The sequence below is a fragment of the Fringilla coelebs genome (assembly GCF_963513975.1).
Source record: "Fringilla coelebs genome assembly, chromosome: 18".
Lineage (NCBI taxonomy): Eukaryota > Metazoa > Chordata > Aves > Passeriformes > Fringillidae > Fringilla > Fringilla coelebs.
Genome location: NC_140044.1, coordinates 15,298,916 through 15,316,010, shown reverse-complemented (window position 1 = coordinate 15,316,010; position 17,095 = coordinate 15,298,916). Strand labels below are relative to the sequence as shown.

At 46.6% G+C, this 17,095-nt stretch overlaps 1 protein-coding gene across 1 annotated transcript in view; it reads left to right on the top strand.

Moving 5' to 3' along the window:
* Nucleotides 1-441: 441 nt before the first annotated feature.
* LOC311160830 (rho GTPase-activating protein 39-like) overlaps nt 442-17,095 on the top strand; it is a 55,203-nt gene continuing 38,549 nt past the window's right edge. The window contains exon 1 of the mRNA XM_084217928.1: nt 442-541. Coding sequence (XP_084074054.1) covers nt 531-541 — 11 coding nt within the window. The 5' untranslated portion in view covers nt 442-530. The remainder of the gene's footprint in view (nt 542-17,095) is intronic.

Genomic DNA, 17,095 nt, shown 5'->3' with positions numbered 1-17,095 from the left:
CGGTTCACCGGGGCAGCTGTGATCCAGCGGCGCGCACAGGCCGTATCTGGGGCCCGCAACTACAGCGCTGCCAAAAGATCCCCGAGGCGAGAAGAGGATGTGATCTGCTTGACCACGGTTTTCCTCACAGAAGAGGTCACGACAACTGACTTTTGCCATTGACCTGTAGCTCAAATAAGGCTTCAGCGGCTCCAAAACTGATGTCCCGGCTCCGCTTCCACTCTCCTCGTTTCTACTCCTCGGGCCGGAGGTTCAGGACGGCAGGGCTCGGCGGACTAGGTCGGGTTCCGTAGCGACCGCACCCGCCGCCAGGGGCTGCCCTCGACCCGCGGCTCCACCACTAACGCCGACCTCGCAGTCCCGCCCCGTTCCGCCTCGCCCCGCCCCGTCCCGTCCCGTCCTGTCCCAGCACACCAGCCCCCGGCAGAGGGACCCGGGGAGCGGCCGGGGGTCCCGGGTCGGGCCGCACCACCCACGGGCGGGGCCGGGATCGGGTTTCACATCCTGCCCCGCTCGCGGGCAGAGCGGCCATGGCGGAGAGGTGAGTGCGGCCGCCGCGCACCTGTTGAGCGGCGGGAGAGGGGAGACAGGCGTTGCCGCTCCCCAGGGCAGTGGGCCTGGGCCTGGGCCGGGGCCGGGAGCAACTCCCGGCTCGGTGGACGCGGGGCCGGGCAAGCCGACGGAGCAGGTGAAATGCAGCCGAGCGGAGCCGTGCCGTGCCGTGCCGAACGGTCAGACTCGTGCGGGGCGGTGGTCCCGGGCCGCCTCCCGCCGCGCTGGGCTGTCTGTGGGGGGACTCTCTCGCACTGTTCTGGCTCCCGCCGGGGCCTCCGCCTGGGGCTGGGACTGGGCTATTTGCGGCCTCCGAGCAAGGCGGGCGGCCATGAGCTCGACTGAGTGGAGCCGGCCCAGCCCTGAGTCGGAGTCCTCCCTCCTGCCTGGCCCCGGCGCCTTCCCGAAGGCTGCGGCCGGACTCTGTCGGGTGCCCTCGCACCTCCGAAGACGCGTGGCTCGTCGGGAGCACACCATGGTTTTGTGCCCGTTCCGGCCCGGGCTCGCTGGCGCTGGGCTGGGTGCCGCCGTAGCTTTCTCTCTTTCGCTTAAAAAATAAGCGCTTTTACAGAATGACAGTGAAAATACTATGGGGTGTGGCTGTTGCACTGTGGCCAGGAGAGGGTTTTGTCCTCTCCTAGAAGTGGGTAGGGAGACAGGATCACCTGTTGGCAGTGAAAATGGAGGGCCAGGTAGCCAGGCCAGTTTCCCAGGCTGCATCCGGCTTCCGACAATCGCAGGCGGATTTTACGACTCCAGTGAATAACCCCATTGAAGGAGAACTCTTCCTGGTCCCTCTGCGCCTGGATCGTCGGCCAGAAGTGGGTAAATTAAGTTTGGTTCTGCCAGGAGGAACATGCAGAGCCTGGCAGAGGCACTGTCCTTGCTGTTGCTGATGCCAGTTGCAGTTGTGCTGTTTTGCCGGTGGTTTTTTTTCATTCTAGGTTAAATACTTGACCGATTTAAAATTCCTGCAGTGCGACTCTCTCCAGGGGTACCAGATTTCAGCTGGCTTCTCATGTTCTCGTTGGCTGGGGGAGAGCTGCACTGGCCTTTTGCTCAGTGCCTCATTGGTGATGCAAGGTGTTTGGAATAATTTGTTTCTCTTGCACTTGAAGTTATTTTATTTCTTTTTCCTTCTGCATCTCCTGCAGCAGACCAGGGTTTGAGTTAGTCTGTAAGGAGCATCTTGGGAAGGGATAGTAAATCCCTTTGAAGGTGGCCCTAAAATACCAGAGTTCAGACTGAGCAAAATGATGAGCCCAGCAGCATTCTCTCATCTTGCCAGGAGCAGCACCTCACAGCAGCTGCTTCTGGCCTCTGGGCTTGTGACAGCCAAAGGTGCTTGGAAATTGAGGTTGTAGATTCCTCCTTTTAGGGTAAACTCTAAAGCCTGACAAAATTGTGTAGATTTGAGGCTATTATTCCACTAGCTGGTGCAGATGAGTACGGAGCTTCTTGTGCTGGATTTCACTGTGTTTTACCTGTGTATCCCTTGCTTTCTCTTTAGTGCTTTTGAATTTGGTTTTTGCTGGGTTGACGAGACAACTCTTCCTATCAGTTGGAAGGAGGCAATGTGGAGAGATGCTGAAATGACAGTGGATTACAGGGATGCAGATTTAGAAGCCACAATTTAGTTCAGATAGTTCACATGCCTTCTGTATTCACAACAGGTTTGCCTACCTGAAACAGATATCTTGGCCTCAGCTGGGCAAACATAAGCTGCAGTGAGATCTCAGTCCACACGTCTGGTGCATTTTGTAATTGAGAGAATTTTGCGGTCATCCTTGGGATGCAAAAGTCTGCCTTCAGCCTGACCCTGGCTGGATTTGCAGCAGAAATCCTCATGGGAGACATGCATGCGTAATATGCCATGCAGAACAGGGCTTACCGAGTGATGCTCTGCTTTAGGGACACAAAAAAAGTGCCTCCCATTCAACTGCCTTACTTGATTTCTAGAAAAATATAATGTGTGGTACAAAGATTAAAGGAAAGCCTGGAATTCCTGTAGTGAGCTGCCTATGGGGTAAGAACATCTTGTGGATTTCCTTGTATTGGTGTCTGAGCTTTGACGCATTTTTAAAATACATTTTGCCATTCTTTTGGAGCTGCCTTCACAGGATTGGGGTAGCTGCCTGATAACAAACTGGTAAAGTTTTGTAAATCAGGGACCAAGGGATTTTTCCCCTGAGAGCCTTGGAAGAAGAATTATTAGCATTGTTGAGGGACTGTGGGAAGAGCTTTAAGATACATAAAGTTAGCTTTAATGGAATTATTTCTGTAGTTTAAGGTAAGAAAGCATAAACAGCTGTAGGAGTCTTTGGCCCATGAGGGTGGCTTGGTTTTTTTCCGCTGGCAGTGCCATTTAATAAATATTCCTTTACCCTTTTTTGGAAGTCATATATGTCATATCTGTATTTCCTGATGGGTAAATGCTTTAGTAATAATACTACTTGGGTTGCCATTTTACTTATGGAGAAGAAAACTTTTAAGTTTGGACTTGCTGTTTTAGCAGCATGTTTTTGGCTGTTGGAATTAAACAGCCTCAGAATGGGTGTGAAGGGAGATTTTCCAGCCTACCCAGAAGTACTGAGGTTGCCGAAGTCATGTTAGCTGGGTGGAAGGACTGGGAATGGTACTAAGTGTGCTTGTTCAGCAGGAAACCTGCTGTTCTGGTTGGCTGTTTTAATTTGATTTATACAAAATGTAAGGGATTAATGTGTTTTGTTGTGATTACAATGAGGACTCTAAATTTTGTTATTGAATCTTGAGTCATTTTAGCATAGTTTGTTGTTTTTAGTTAATTCAGGCTTTGAGTTTGCATGGATACCAGTTTCTGTGTTTTTTAGCAACTTTAATTTAGGAGCGATGAAAATTTTGGCACTTTATCACCCTGCCCTGGAGCTGCTGATGGGCTCTGTGTGTCTGAACTCAGCTGTGACATTGCAGCAGAGGGGTCTTCTAGTTTTGGTAGGTCATCCAAGCCTCTCACTGTTGTGCCTTGCAGAGCCCTCCACATCCTCTAACTGGGTCCATGTGCCCTGTTCTGGTTCTGCCTCTTCTTAGCTGGCTTAAATAAGGCCATGAATAAACATACTCTCTGTAGCTAACTTTGACTGCAGGACAAGCCCATGCCCCTCAGCAAGGTCATCCCACTCTTGTCTGCTGAATGAGCCTTTTCTTGGATGGGCTGGTGGTTCACTTGGCAGTAAATAAACTGGGATAGCAAAAGTCTCTGTTAGCTCTGCAAAATCAGTGGAAATAAGTGAAGGTGGGAGAAGTTATCAGCAAGCCTGACCTCTGCGATATGCTTGCTCCTGTTGTCACCACTCCTCTAAACATGCTGCTGAGCTGGTAAGCTTACCAGGGAAGTTTCCTTGGAATGAAATGTTTTAGAGGTGACTGGCCTCAAGTGAAGCCAGGGGTTTGTTTTCCTCCAGTAGCTCTTCTGGCAGAAGCAAAATCGGGGCTGTAGAGGACATGGTGGTTGTCCTGTTTACCATCACTGCCAAAACCTTTTAAGGTGCTTCCATCAGCAGGCCCAGCATGGCCCGGAGCTAGCTCCTAAGGGGCAGTCAAACCTTCCAGTGTTTGCCTAAGCAGATAAAGCCTGGTTTTTGGGAAACGCCTTCAGACAGATCAGTCTTTTGATGGAAACTAATCAGAAGTTCAAAGGAAAGGAGTGTCTCCTCCTCCTTGTAGTCTCCTTTTCCAGTGTTTCTGTTCCTGCTGTACTCCCCAGATGGCTTTCTCAGTGGATGATGCAATTAGGAGGAGATGCTTGCAAGCTTTCAGCAAATAGGTCAGAAATTGAAATGTTCCATTTAGGCTCCATCAGTCCTTCCCAAGTGGAGTGCAATTATTTGTGCCTTGTGACATGTATGCACTTGTGTTTCTATAAAAAGTCCCCCAGGCAGATTCAAATAGTTCAGGAAGTGCCTCTTATCTGTAATAAAAAGAAATTCCAGACCAGGCACTGGGATTTGGTTTTAACTGGATTCATAGGAGGTTCCTGAGTTCTGCTGTCATTATTACATATTGAATGTTTATTCCTGCCTTCACCAAGGAAGGCTGTTCCTGTGTAGGAAAGACAGCTTTAATGAACAAATAATTTCTTATGCTTTTTAGTAGCTCTGTCATGAGTATCCATTGAAGCAAGCTGTCTGTTTGATGGGGTTTATGCTTTTCATGAGGAAGAGTAATCTGCTTTGGATAGTTTCTTAAAGCAGTCAGTTCTTGGAGTGGCAGGAAAGTATTAACTAAAGCAGCAGCCATGAGGTCTGTTTGGTTCATACATCTGGAAGAGACACTGTAGGTCAAGAGAAAATTCTTTTGTGCTTGGTCTTTGTCTCATGGGATAATGGAAGTACCGTTATTTGGCATATATTCTCTCATCCTAATTACTGTTCCGTGAGTTTGAGGTTACTGCTGTAAGGATTAAGTGTTTTATATTTCCAGTTGAGTGTAGCCCAGTAAATTCCAGTGTAGCTGGTGTCAACTGTCTTCCAGCTACTCTCCCAAGCTTTTTTTCTCTGTGTGTTGTCAGCTGCCATTTTTTGGTTATGCAACTCACACAACCAAGAGATATTTGGAAAACTTAAAATGAGGGTGCTGGATATCCAGATTGTTTGCTTGCAGCAAAGCATGGGAGAGGGAAAGGACTCTGTGATTCCCAGATGAGCGTTGGCATGACAAGGAGACATGGCCTCCCGGTTACATGCTTCAGGCAAAAAGAAGAGGCTTGAGGTAGACAATATCAGCTTTAGAAAATTCTTCCTGAAAAAAACACACTGACAGATTAAAGTGCTGGAGATGCTGAGTTTATTTTTTTTTTTCAGGCTCTTTTGTCTCTTTGTGCTTTGGGTCTTGTATGAAATTCCAGCAGGGGCTCTATGCTGCAAAGTGCTAGAACTTCTGAAAAAAAAAGGTCTTAATGAAAATTATTTGCTGACATCTTCATCAACCACCAGAGGCAAACAGAAGTCTAGTTCTCTAAGGAGGGTGTATTTTCTTACCCCTCACGTATTCTGCTTGTGCCAAGCTCCCTGAACCAAGCTGTTGCTGCGCTTTGCCTTCCTCAGTGGCAAGTGTTTTGACACAGATGAAGCGAAGATGAAGAGGGAGCACCCTGTGCTCCCCAGATTTCCTGTGTGTTCCTGTCTCAACTTGAAGCAGAGCAGTCCTGGGCCTCTCTAAACCAACCTTTTTCTTAGCTGCAGGGTTTATGATCTACCAAAACCAAACAAGCCAAGCAGGAAGGGTTCCCGACACAAACCTGTGCTGGGTTCACTTGTGTGTGTTCGCAGCTGTGGGACACTGCCATAAGGCACTTTGCTGTGACATATGGGGCTGTTTCCTACCTGGGCAAACAAGGTTGCTGCTTTTTGCCTGGAAACCTGTTACTGAGGCAGAAAAGACTCAAATGTAGTGGGATTTTTTGTCATCATGGATATCATGAACTTGTGGCCCAGGGCCAGGTGCCCTGTAGCCCAGATAGCCTCTTTGTTCTGTAGGTCTGGTATTTTCTGTTTGCTTTGCTTGTGTCATTCATCTGGGAAAAAATAAACAAAGAGGCTTACTGTCTCCATCACTAGTGATACCAAGAAAATCCCTGCACAATGTTGCCTGATGAGCTGAGACTGAGCTCAGCAAATCCCCTTTAACCACATGGAGTTCAGCTGTCTTGGGTTTTTCTGACTCTGAGGGAGTGCAATATGTTGTGGACAAGCAGCCAGGGCTTAGGTTAGAAGGTATAAAATATGAATTGGTGTAAAATATTTTCAGTCACAAAGGAAAGTCAGAGAAAAACTTACAGGAGACTTTCTAGCTGAATAATTAAATACAGGCCCAGGGAATGCAGTGCATGAGCTGTGCTGTATAGTCTTGCTTGGAAAGGTTCCTCTGCACTGGCTGGAGTGGCTGACTCACATACTGTTGGAATTCCAACCTGCCTGCTGGTCCTGGGCATCTCACCTGCTCCACCAGCTGCTTCTCACTCCCCTGCTCATCTGCTGGCACAGTTGTACCCCGTCACGTGGTCTTACCCGCTCTGGGCTGGTCTCCACATGCTGTTGGTGCCATGTGGGAAATGTCAAGTGCAGGGCTGTTTCCAGACGTGGAGTAAACTGCGGGTGGTCCCATTGTAATCTAGGCACTGAGTCTTCCATATAGGTGTTTAAATAGTAACCCCAAGGCTCAGCTGTTAGTTTCAACATGGTCAGTTTGCTGTAAAGTGATAAATGCCATATTTGGTCATCTTCTGGTCCTGTACCCATTTCTTGCTTATGTACATTGTAGTTCTTTGATAGTCCTTTGATATCTACAGCTGTCCAGCTGTGCATCAACCACATTGTTTAGCTCTTCTTGGCTCCCTAGATCCAGTAGTTATGCTTGGGATTTTTTTATTAGACCTTCCAAGTGTTGCTCTAAGCTAGGGTGAGAAGAGAAGCTCCAGCTGTTTTATGTATTCTTGATCATCACCGATCAACATGAAGTGAAGCAAAGAAGCAAAGAGAGATGGGGAAATGGCTGTGAGCTGAGGTGCAGAGCCTGGAGTGGAGCCAGCAGGAGAAGCATTTAATGTAGTCCTGAAGACAGAAGCTTAGTGTGCCGTAATGTGGAGGTGTATTATCTTAGCAATTTATGCCCACGTAATACAGTGAATAGTCTGGGTGGGATATGGCTGAGTTGTATTTAATCAGCCCAGTAAACAGAGTGTGAAGGAAGTAGCATTGGGGCTTAGAGGGCAGCTTTGTGCTTGAGTTGGTGCTGCCCTTGGGCTCTCATTTGCAGTCCTGAGTACAAATGGCCTGCAAATGGCCTGCAGTGTTGGCTTGGAAACTCCTTAGGAAGCTTTCCCCCGAAGTAATCTACTCTAATTTTCATTAAATTAATTTTAAAATCTTTGAAAATAATCGTGAAATGCAAATATGCGCCTTTTTGTTCAGAGGGCTTAGAAGCTGCTGAGGAAATGCCTGATGGTGGTATGACAATCCAGCCTAAATTCACTAAAGCTGTAGTTTGAAATTAGTCTAAAACACAGGTTTAAGATTCTAGAGACTTCCAAAGTAGAAGTCTGTTTTGGGATGGCAATAAGCAGAAAAAATTTGAAAAGACAGTGATGACCTGGAGGTGAAGGTGAAGCTGTGCACTGCCACCTTACCTTTTTTTTTTTTTCTGGTTCTGAGTCCTGTTACCAGAGTGGTTGAGTTCACTAAAGCAAGAGAAAACCATCTGCTGTTAGTTAGCAGGCTGAGTTTTCCCTGTGAAGGATTTGAGGAGCTATACAGGCCTCATGTGATAAGTGCTGGGGATGGGGAAGGAGTGGGAGGGGGTCATGGAGAACACATCACTGAATCGTCCACTCTGATTTTAGTGTGCCATTGTGCCATGATGTTATCATCCTGTTCCCTCTCCATGGTCTGTTGAGCCAGCTTTGAATGCTGTTGAAGTGACTTTGGCCTTGAATTCTAAACTCTGCTATAAGAGGAAGGCTGGCAGAGAGATACTGTGGGCAGAACTTCCTTTAGTGGTGACACTTCTTTGGGTTGATCTTGTTCTTGAAACTGGAAAGGCTGTATGAGTTTGGCAGTGAGGGGCATGTCAGTGATTTCAGCCTTTCCGGCTCCCCATAACCCTTCCCTAGGAAGGTGGCCTCTCCATGTCCGATGACGCCTCCCCCTCTGCCATCCAGTGCTCTAATAGCTGAGCACTTTTATGCTTAAACTTTATTTGGTCTTGGAGGGATGAAATCACTCACTATTTTCTCTTTAGAAAGATGAAATCACTCACTGTTTTCTCTTTAAGCAAAGCTGCTGCTGAGCTGTGAGAGTTGTCTGTACTTGGAGAAAAGCTTTTTGGGTACATGGTGTTCAGTGAAGTTGTACTTGCTGTGGGGCTACAGGGAAGTTTCACCTTGGGCTATTTTGTGCATCCCACTCTCCCTGGAGCAGGAAGCAAAGACTTCAGATGGGAAAGAGTGAATAGCATGGTGATCACCAAATGGCTTAGTGAAAGTACCCAGAGTTCAGCTGGAAATGCAAAAATTAGTATCTTCTAGTAGTTGGGCTTTGGCCTGGATGGCTCGAATGGTGAGCTGAGCTCCAGAGGTGTTGATTTTGAGCTGCTGTGGAGTCTCATTGGGGAGGAGCAAAGTTTTCTATTTTAGGATGTCTCCTGATACAAGGTACATCTTGTACTCTGGATGAGAAATAAAATAGCCACTGCAGCTGGCACAGACAGCTCTGTTACTCTGGTCTTGCCCGGGCACATGGCACCAACTGCAAAGTGGAGTTGGGCCTCCAGGACCTGCTTGTGGTGGGCCCTTGGTGCAGGCAGAGGAGGGCATGCAGTTAATTCCTGCTGCTTTGCTCAAGCCTTGGCTGTTTGCAACAGTAGTTATTTTTTCAAGCAAGAGCATGCAGGTGGTCGGAGAACAGACAAATTTGTCATGGAACTGCCAGCAGTGCAGCTTTCTTGCCCTTCAAATTCCAGCTGGACCTGGCTTAAACCCAGAGCTTTTACAGACTGCAGAGATTTGAAGGACTTTAGATGAATTAACAGTTTTCACCAGAAATTACCATTTTGGGTCTGCCTCTTGATCTGTACTGCTTTGCGTATAGATCTGTAGCCGTAAACTCTCCTGAATGGTGTGGCTGTTTCCCCTGGGAAAGGCAAATGTGAACTCTGACATGAAGAGCTTTAACAGTGAAATGTGTCTGTACTAGAGCTTGGATTGCTACATTGGCTCTCTGGGAAGTGCGGGCTTTTATTAGGACTGGCAGTTAGTGGGCCCATGGACAGAAAGCAGTATTGGGATGGCTTACTGTGAAAACTGTGTGCTGCTACAGGGGATGTTCAGCCAGCCCCTTCTTGGGCACAGCTCTGTTGTAGCAGAGCTCTCCGTGCTGCTCAAGATGCAGGACAGTATTTGGCTTCGTCTTTCAACTTCACACCTTGCTAAGCTGTGAGAGAAGATGAGAAAAGGAATGAGTAGTTGAGAGATGTAATCCTCACTTTTACTATGCTTCAGGCAATAATTGATCCATGATGCTTTTATTTTTTAGATTAAAATCTGTTGCTGACTAAACTTGTTTTGCAGTTTGTTAGCCATTGGGCCTAGTTTTTGTCTCTTGTACGTCTCCTGCCAAGGTCCTGCTGGCTTCAACCTTGGCTACAGCTCTGCGCCCAGCAGTGCTGAAAATAGACATGGGAGAAGGTCCAAGCTGTGGCAGTTCCTTGGAAGGGAAATGCTGTTGCAGGGCGCTGCTCTCCTGGAATCTTTTCTGCCCTTTGATGTCATCCTGTATGCGTCCTGGGAAGGAGAAGCCTTGACCCCTCTACCTCTCACCTGGTGGGTGCCTCTGGAGGTGCTTTGTTTGTGTAACATGTTTCCAGCTGGAAAAACATCTAGTTTTGGGCATCTGGAAACTGTGAATTTACCTGTGAAACTGTGCAGTTACCTGTGAAAACTCAGTACGTATGTGCTTGAATGGTCATAATAATGCGAAGCCTGGGGTTATGATGGGATCTTTATGACTGGCAGCATAAAAATAAAATAAATGAGACTTGTCTGCCTCGCCCCAGAGCTGGTGTTTACTCCTAAGTGTGCTAAAAAGAGGCTGTCTGCTATCTTGTAAGAAACCTGAGATCTGTTCCTTGGCTAAAGAGGAGCTGATCAGAACAGAGGTGGCATAGAAAATATTTAGTGGTTATATTACCAGCTCAGAAGGAATGGGTACCTCCACCAAGAACAGATCAGACTTTTTTGTTTGGCCTTTTAAAGAAAGACACAAAAAAAGGGAAATTTGCAGGGGAAAGAAGGACAGTGGAGTGAGAAGCACGCTTACCAAAAAACCTATTTCAGCAGATTACATGTAAAATCAAAATAAGGTGGGCCAGATTAAGACTTCTGAGGAGTGAATTTGCCAAATATGATTAACTTTCAAATGCATTGAAGCTTTTTGGAAACTGCCAGCAGAAGAAATCAAAGTGTGAGAGACACAGAAGATAAAGCTATCACAAAAAAATCTAAACCATTTTTGGCCATCTTGACTCCTGTGGAGGAGCTTTGCACACTTCAAGCTTGCTATAAGAAGAACTGTTGTATAAGGAGAAGTTGTGTCGCATTGAACATCAGTAGAAATAGCTTTAGAGCAAAAGAGGAACTGATAAGAAACTAAGGAACAGGTAGCATTTACTCAAGAGTGCCAAAGGATCTTAAATCTGAAATTGCTGAGATACTTTCATGTGTATCCTGCTGCTAAAGTGGCCTTGTTATCACATAAATTGGTGGTGGCAAATGCAATAGCATTTTTAAAGTTGAGAGTCTTGAGGAAAGTAGAGAAGTGGCCCTAATATTTGTCCAGGTGCACTGCTAGGGAAGGGCTGTAAGGAGTATTCATGGTTCCATGGACTGTTGGGTCTGACTCCTGTGCCTAAGTCTCTGCAATGAAGAGCAAGTTTGCTGAAGGCATGGCCAAGCACAGCTGCTTGGACCAGTGTTAGAAGGGCTATTGTAGAGGCAAACCCTGCCTCTGCTTCATGGACCTGCTGGAGGTGATGAGCATGCTAAGGGCAGGATCACTAGGCTTCGTGTGTCTGTGTTTTCAGACGGCCTTTGGCAAGTTTCTCTGCCAAAGGCTTTGAAGAAAGAGTCACCATGGGCATGGAGGAAGGGTCTTGTTATGGACAAAGAGCTGGTGAAAGCATAGACTACAAAGTTTAGGGGTTACTGGTCATTTTTCAGCCTGAGAAAGTCAGCAGCAAGGCTGAGAAACTGGTGCTGGGAGTGTTTTGCATCTCATGGGTAACCTCAGATATAGAGGGGTGCAGTGACATTCCCAGGTTTGCAGAGGATCCTCAGTTTCTTCAGTGGGTTGAGGAGCTCACTGAAGATGAGGAAATCCATAAGAACCTCACAGAACTGACAAAGTGGACTGATATGTGACAGATAAGCTTCAATGTAGGAAAACATGGTGAACAGGGAAAAATTACCTGTATTGGACCTGTTTGATACTCAGCCTGGGACTAGTGGGTATAGCTTGAGAAGGAGCTAGGAGTCATTGACAGTTCTCTGAAATCATTAGTTCTGTCTGTAATGTTTGCCAAAGAAACCAGTCAGTTTTGGTCGCCATCAGCAAGGGAGTTTATACCGAAGCAGAGGGCATCAATTTCACCCTCTTTAACACTTTGTTCATGTCTTGGAGATTGCATACTGTTCTGATTTCTGCATTGTGAGAACGACAGTGGTGTTAGAGAGACTGTAGTGAAGATGATTAAAATTACTAAAGGATAGAGGAGCTGCCTTATGAGGAGAGAGCAGAAAATTTGTGATTGCTTGGTTTGGAAAAGTCTTGCATAGCAAGATCAAGGTATGTTAAGTCACGAAGGTAATAAAATCAGAGAATGGTTTGGGTTGGAAGGGATCTTAAAGATTACCTACTTTCAACTCCCTGCCATGTACTGGGAGGTCTTTCACTAGGCCAGGTTGATCAGAGCTCCATTCAGCCTGGCCTTGAACAACTCAGGGGACGGGCATCCATGATTATTCTGGGCAAACCCATTCCAGTGCCTCACCACCCTCACAGCAAAGAAGTATCTAATCTAAACGTACTCTCAGTTTGAATCTATTCCTCTTTGTCCTGTCACTACATGCTCTTGTAAAAAGTCCCTGTCCATCTTTCTTGTAAGCTCCCTTAGGAACTGGAAGGCTGCAATTATGTCACCCCTAAGCCTTCTATCTTCCAGGCTGAAGAAACCCAATTCTCTCAGCCTTTCCTGCAAAGAGAGGTGCTCCATCCCCCTGATCAACCTGGTGGCCTCCTCTGGACTGGCTCCACCAGGTTCGTGTCTGTCTGGCACTGAGGCCTCCAGAGCTGGATGCAGCACTGCAGGTGGGGCCTCACCTGAGGGGACTGTGGGGCAGAATCCCCTCCCTTGACCTGCTGCCCACACTTCTTTTGGTGCAGCCCAGGACATGGTTGGTTTCTGGGTGGCAGCACACACGGCCGGGCGTGTGCAGCCTCTCATCCATCAGCACCCCAAACCCTTCTCATCAGGTGTGCTCTGGATCTGTTCCTGCCCCGGTCTGGATCAGTGCTGGGACTGCTACCCAGCCCAGATGCAGCACCAGCATCTGGCTTGTTAAACCTCAGGAGATTCCCATGGGCCACTTCTCACTTGTCCAGGTCCCTCTGGATGGCCCTGTCCTTCAGGTGTGTCATCTGCAAGCCTGCTGAGGGTACACTTGTTCCCTTCATGTACTAATGAAGATATTAAACAATGCTGGTCCCAATATGGACCCCTGAGGGACCCCACTTGTCACTAATATCCATTGGGACTCTGAGCCATTGACCACTACTCTCTGGTTGTGACTGCCCAGCCACTTTCTTATCCATCTAACAGTCCACTCATCAGCTTCATCTCTCTCCAATTTAGAGAGAAGGATGTTGTGGGGATCTGTGTCAAAGGCTTTACAGAAGTCCATATAAATGACATCTCTGTCCCCTCCCTTGTCTACTGAGCTATGCCATTGTGCAAGGCCACTGGGTTGGTCAGGGAGGACTTGTCCTTGGTAAAGTCATGCTGGGTGTCCTGAATCACCTCCATGTCCTTAGTAGAGCTTCCTGGAGGGTCTGTTTCATCACCTTCCCAGGCATGGGGGTGAGGGTAAGAGGCTGGTAGTTCCCAGGGTCCTCCTTTGTACCCTATTAAAAGTTGGGGACAATGTTTCCTCTTTCTGTGGATAAGTTGGATTTTTTTCTACCAAGTCTTGTGGCCCTAGAACTATGTGCACTTGGTGAAACCTAAAGGAGATTGTGTAAAATAAATGGCCTTCCTCCTATCTGCTATAAACCAATCTGTGATGAACTTCTGATTTCAGTGTTCTTGGGGGTCGCAAATGCAAAAGGCATCATCAGATTGAAAAAGTATTTGGGTAAACTTATAGACAGGGTGAAATAGTTACTAGGAAGAACAGCCAGCCATCTGCCTTTAACATCTCTAATACATGTGTGGGTTCTTGAGCAATGAGGGAGAATATGGAGAAAGGACATGACCAGGCTTACATGTTTTGCTTAACAAACCTCTTGGAGTGTCTCACCTGTAGGCAGAATGGAAGGGGCATTTGGTTTTACCAAAGGTGCGTGTCTTAGACTTCAAAGTTTAGAATACAGAAACCAGTATTAAGTGGGAACATAAATGGGCGTGACATGTGGGGGAAGAGCCAATATGGCTTTTGGAGACCAAAACTGAGCTACATGACTCCACAGGTACTTGGAATGTGTTTCCAAGTACATGGCAGGGGTGATCATGGAGTGGTCTAGTGGACCTCACTGAAATGTTTCAGCACAGGGTATTAAGGAAAAGTCCATCATGGGTGGATAAATGGTTAAAAGATTGGGTTGCAAAGATGAGGAGTAGATGGTCAGACTTCACAGAGGAGGGAAGTCCTGGGGGAGCCAGGCTGGGGTCTCTGCTGCTAACTGTATTTGTACCTGATCTAGAAATGGGGACAAAAGTAGTGGCTGGTAAAAAGCAAACAAGGGAAGAAATCCTGAGCACTACAGTTCAGGAATGAGTTGAGGGTAACAGATGGTTCAGGAAAGTATCAGCACTCTGTGTGTGCTCAGTGCTTGGCAGTGCTGCAGAAGGGAAGAGGAGGCTGGGAACTGCAAAGAGGAAAGCAAAGGACAGAATAGCACAGCATCGTGATCTACTGCCATGTTGGATATTGAATGTCAGGTCATCCCGTCTTGGAAGAGACCTTGCTTTAAGTGCCTCTTCAGTTATTTGCTCTTATGTTAGCAAATAACTATGTATTGGGTACATAGTGTTTGGCGGATGAACTGTCTAGATGGATAGCAAATAAAAAGTGAAGTTGAATGTGGTCTAGTTTCTGCCCCAATCCATCAACCATGCCATTGCAGAAGGACAGAGAGTGGTGCCTACTTTAATGTCTTCCTGAATTTGTCTCTTTTTTGCAATCATCCTTGCAACTGTTGAAAGTGAAAAGCTCAGTTTTGGATTGACACAAGCTAATAAATGTGTGGGTTTTGGTGGGAGAAAACAAAAGGAACTTGTTTTGGGCACCAAATCAAGAAGTGTATTGTTCTCACCCCACTGTTCACTGTTACCATGTATAGCAATTTCTGCCATGGCAACACATATTTTCATGAACCAGCCAAGATCTTCCAGGGCTGCAACATAACTTCTGATACTTGCTCATTGTGATGCTATTAATAACTGTGTTTCCCCCTATCATAGCCAGGAAGCTGCTTCTTCCTCATAGACCGAGTGCAAGGAATAAGCTCATTTTAAATCAATTGTGGGGAGAAGTGACACTGCGGATTTCCTGGGTTTTTTTTTGTTCTGGAGATCCTGTCTAGTGCTGCCAGCTCTGCAGCCACCCACTGAGCTCTTTTGTGTCGTTTATAAGAAAGTCATTTCTCAATTTTCTTTTTAATTAAGTTTCTTTTTTTCCCCTCTTTTTCCGTTCTCCCCCTTCCTTTAAACCAGGACAAACAGGTGATACATATTTACCCCTCCAGCTATGCCAAGTAGCTTAAGTGTTTATCTCTAGACTGACTTACTGAAGCAGAGAACTGGTGCAAATCAGACATGATCTGGGCCAGGCTCTGGTCTACGTGATTTCTTTACTTATCTCCTGGTTATTCGAACAAGATAAACTCTGTTTATTTAAAATTGCAGCTCAACTGTTCTTGACACTAGTTGGATTTAGTGGTGTTTAAAACCCCGGAGTGCATTAGCATGCCTGCATGAATCTGCTTTGAGTTGGAACTGTGTCAAAAATATCATCACCATTGTGGTTTTTTGGAAACTTCTAAAGAGCTGTGGAAAAGGTGAAACCTGGGGTTTTGCTTAAGAGGGTGGTTCCACTTGAACCTGAGGATCTGTGAAGAGCTGCAGTGGATTCGAACCAGGGTCATGAGTCGGTCCCCAGCTCTGGTTCTGGGTGTACACAAGTCACAGTTCTCCAGTTTCATCCCTCCAGAGGAAGGAGTTGTTTTGCCAGACCAGTCTCCTCTCATTTGGGGAGTTCACTTTTCTTCTGCTGAAGTGTAGATATTAACTGTAAAACCCTCCCTCCCTTTCCTTACCAACTTGAAAGTTTTTTTGGCAGTCTTGAAACTTGCAGCTTCAAATGTCACTTTATCTGATCTCCCTGACCTGCTGGATTGATAGCCTACTGTCATTAACTGAGAGAAAGAAATGTAGTGAAAACAGGGAATTCTTTATCCTACCGACCTCCTTGGAGAAGCTGAAGAAATGACCATATGCCCTGCAAAAGGTTTGTCCAAAGCAAGGAGTAATTGTGATGTCCACAGTGACTGATTGCATCATTCTTTTATTGCTGCTCTCCTCATTTCTTGGGAGGGTCTGTTCAAGGTAGTCCTCCAGAGGTGCTGCCAAGGGCTGAGTCTTCCTGGGGAGGCATGATATACCCTGCAGGACTGCCTTCTAATGCAGCCCAGCTGGTTTTTCCTGAGCATCTCCAAGAAACAGCTGAGACCCTTTTTGAGAGCCTTCAGTGACTGATGCAGTTATTTACCACAAGCTGCCTCCCGGGAATCATAGAATATGCTGAGTTGGATGGGACCCATTGGGATCACGGAGTCTACAACCTCCTGGCCCTGCATAGGGGACACCCCAGTTATCCCACCCTGTGCCTGAGAGTGTTGTCCAAATGCTTCTTGAGCTCAGACAGGCTTGGTGCTGTGACTGGTACCCTGGGGAGCCTGTTCAAGTGCTCAGCCACCTATTGGGTGAAAAACTCTTTCCTGATATCCAGCCTAAACCTCCTCCTACTTCATGCTGTTTCCTCAAGTCCTGTCACTGGTCACAAGAGGGAATAGATTAGTACCTGACCCTCCACTTTCTCTCATAAGACTGTTGAAGACTGCAATGAGGTCTCCCCTGGTTAATCCCACCTTTGTTTCTGTGACATGGTGAGAGCAAAGGCAAATTTGGGGCTTCACCTTATTGCGCTTTATTTTGTGAAGTCTTACATCTGTGAGATTGAAGAGATGTTCAGTTTTTAAAGAGCTGTGACTGTATTTTAAGGCAAGGTCAAACACCTCAGTCTTTGTTTCTCATTAAATCAAGCCAGAGCTTGTTAATGACAAAGCACTGGAACTATAGAAAACTAGTATTTTGGTTTCTTTGGAGTTCAAGGTGTTACTGCTGATCTTGCAGATGCAAGTGTGTAACAGACAAAGCAGAGGATGGAACACAGCTCATGGGATGTGACTATGTGACTCCTACTCACACTGTAATGTTGTAGAGACAGTCAGGAAAAGAGTGTCAGTTTGGGGCAACAGTTAAGCATGCCCTTCCTTTTAGAGGAGGCTTTTTTAATGGTTTGTTACATCAGAATAAAAAACAAGATAAAATAGTCAAACATGGGCTGTGTTTTTCATCCCAAACTAAGAATTCACGTAGGGATAGGTGAGCTTTCCAGAGCTGGAGCTGTGCATAAAGCAGGGATCCGTGTGCTTCTCTGTGGGACAGGCATACAGGGGGG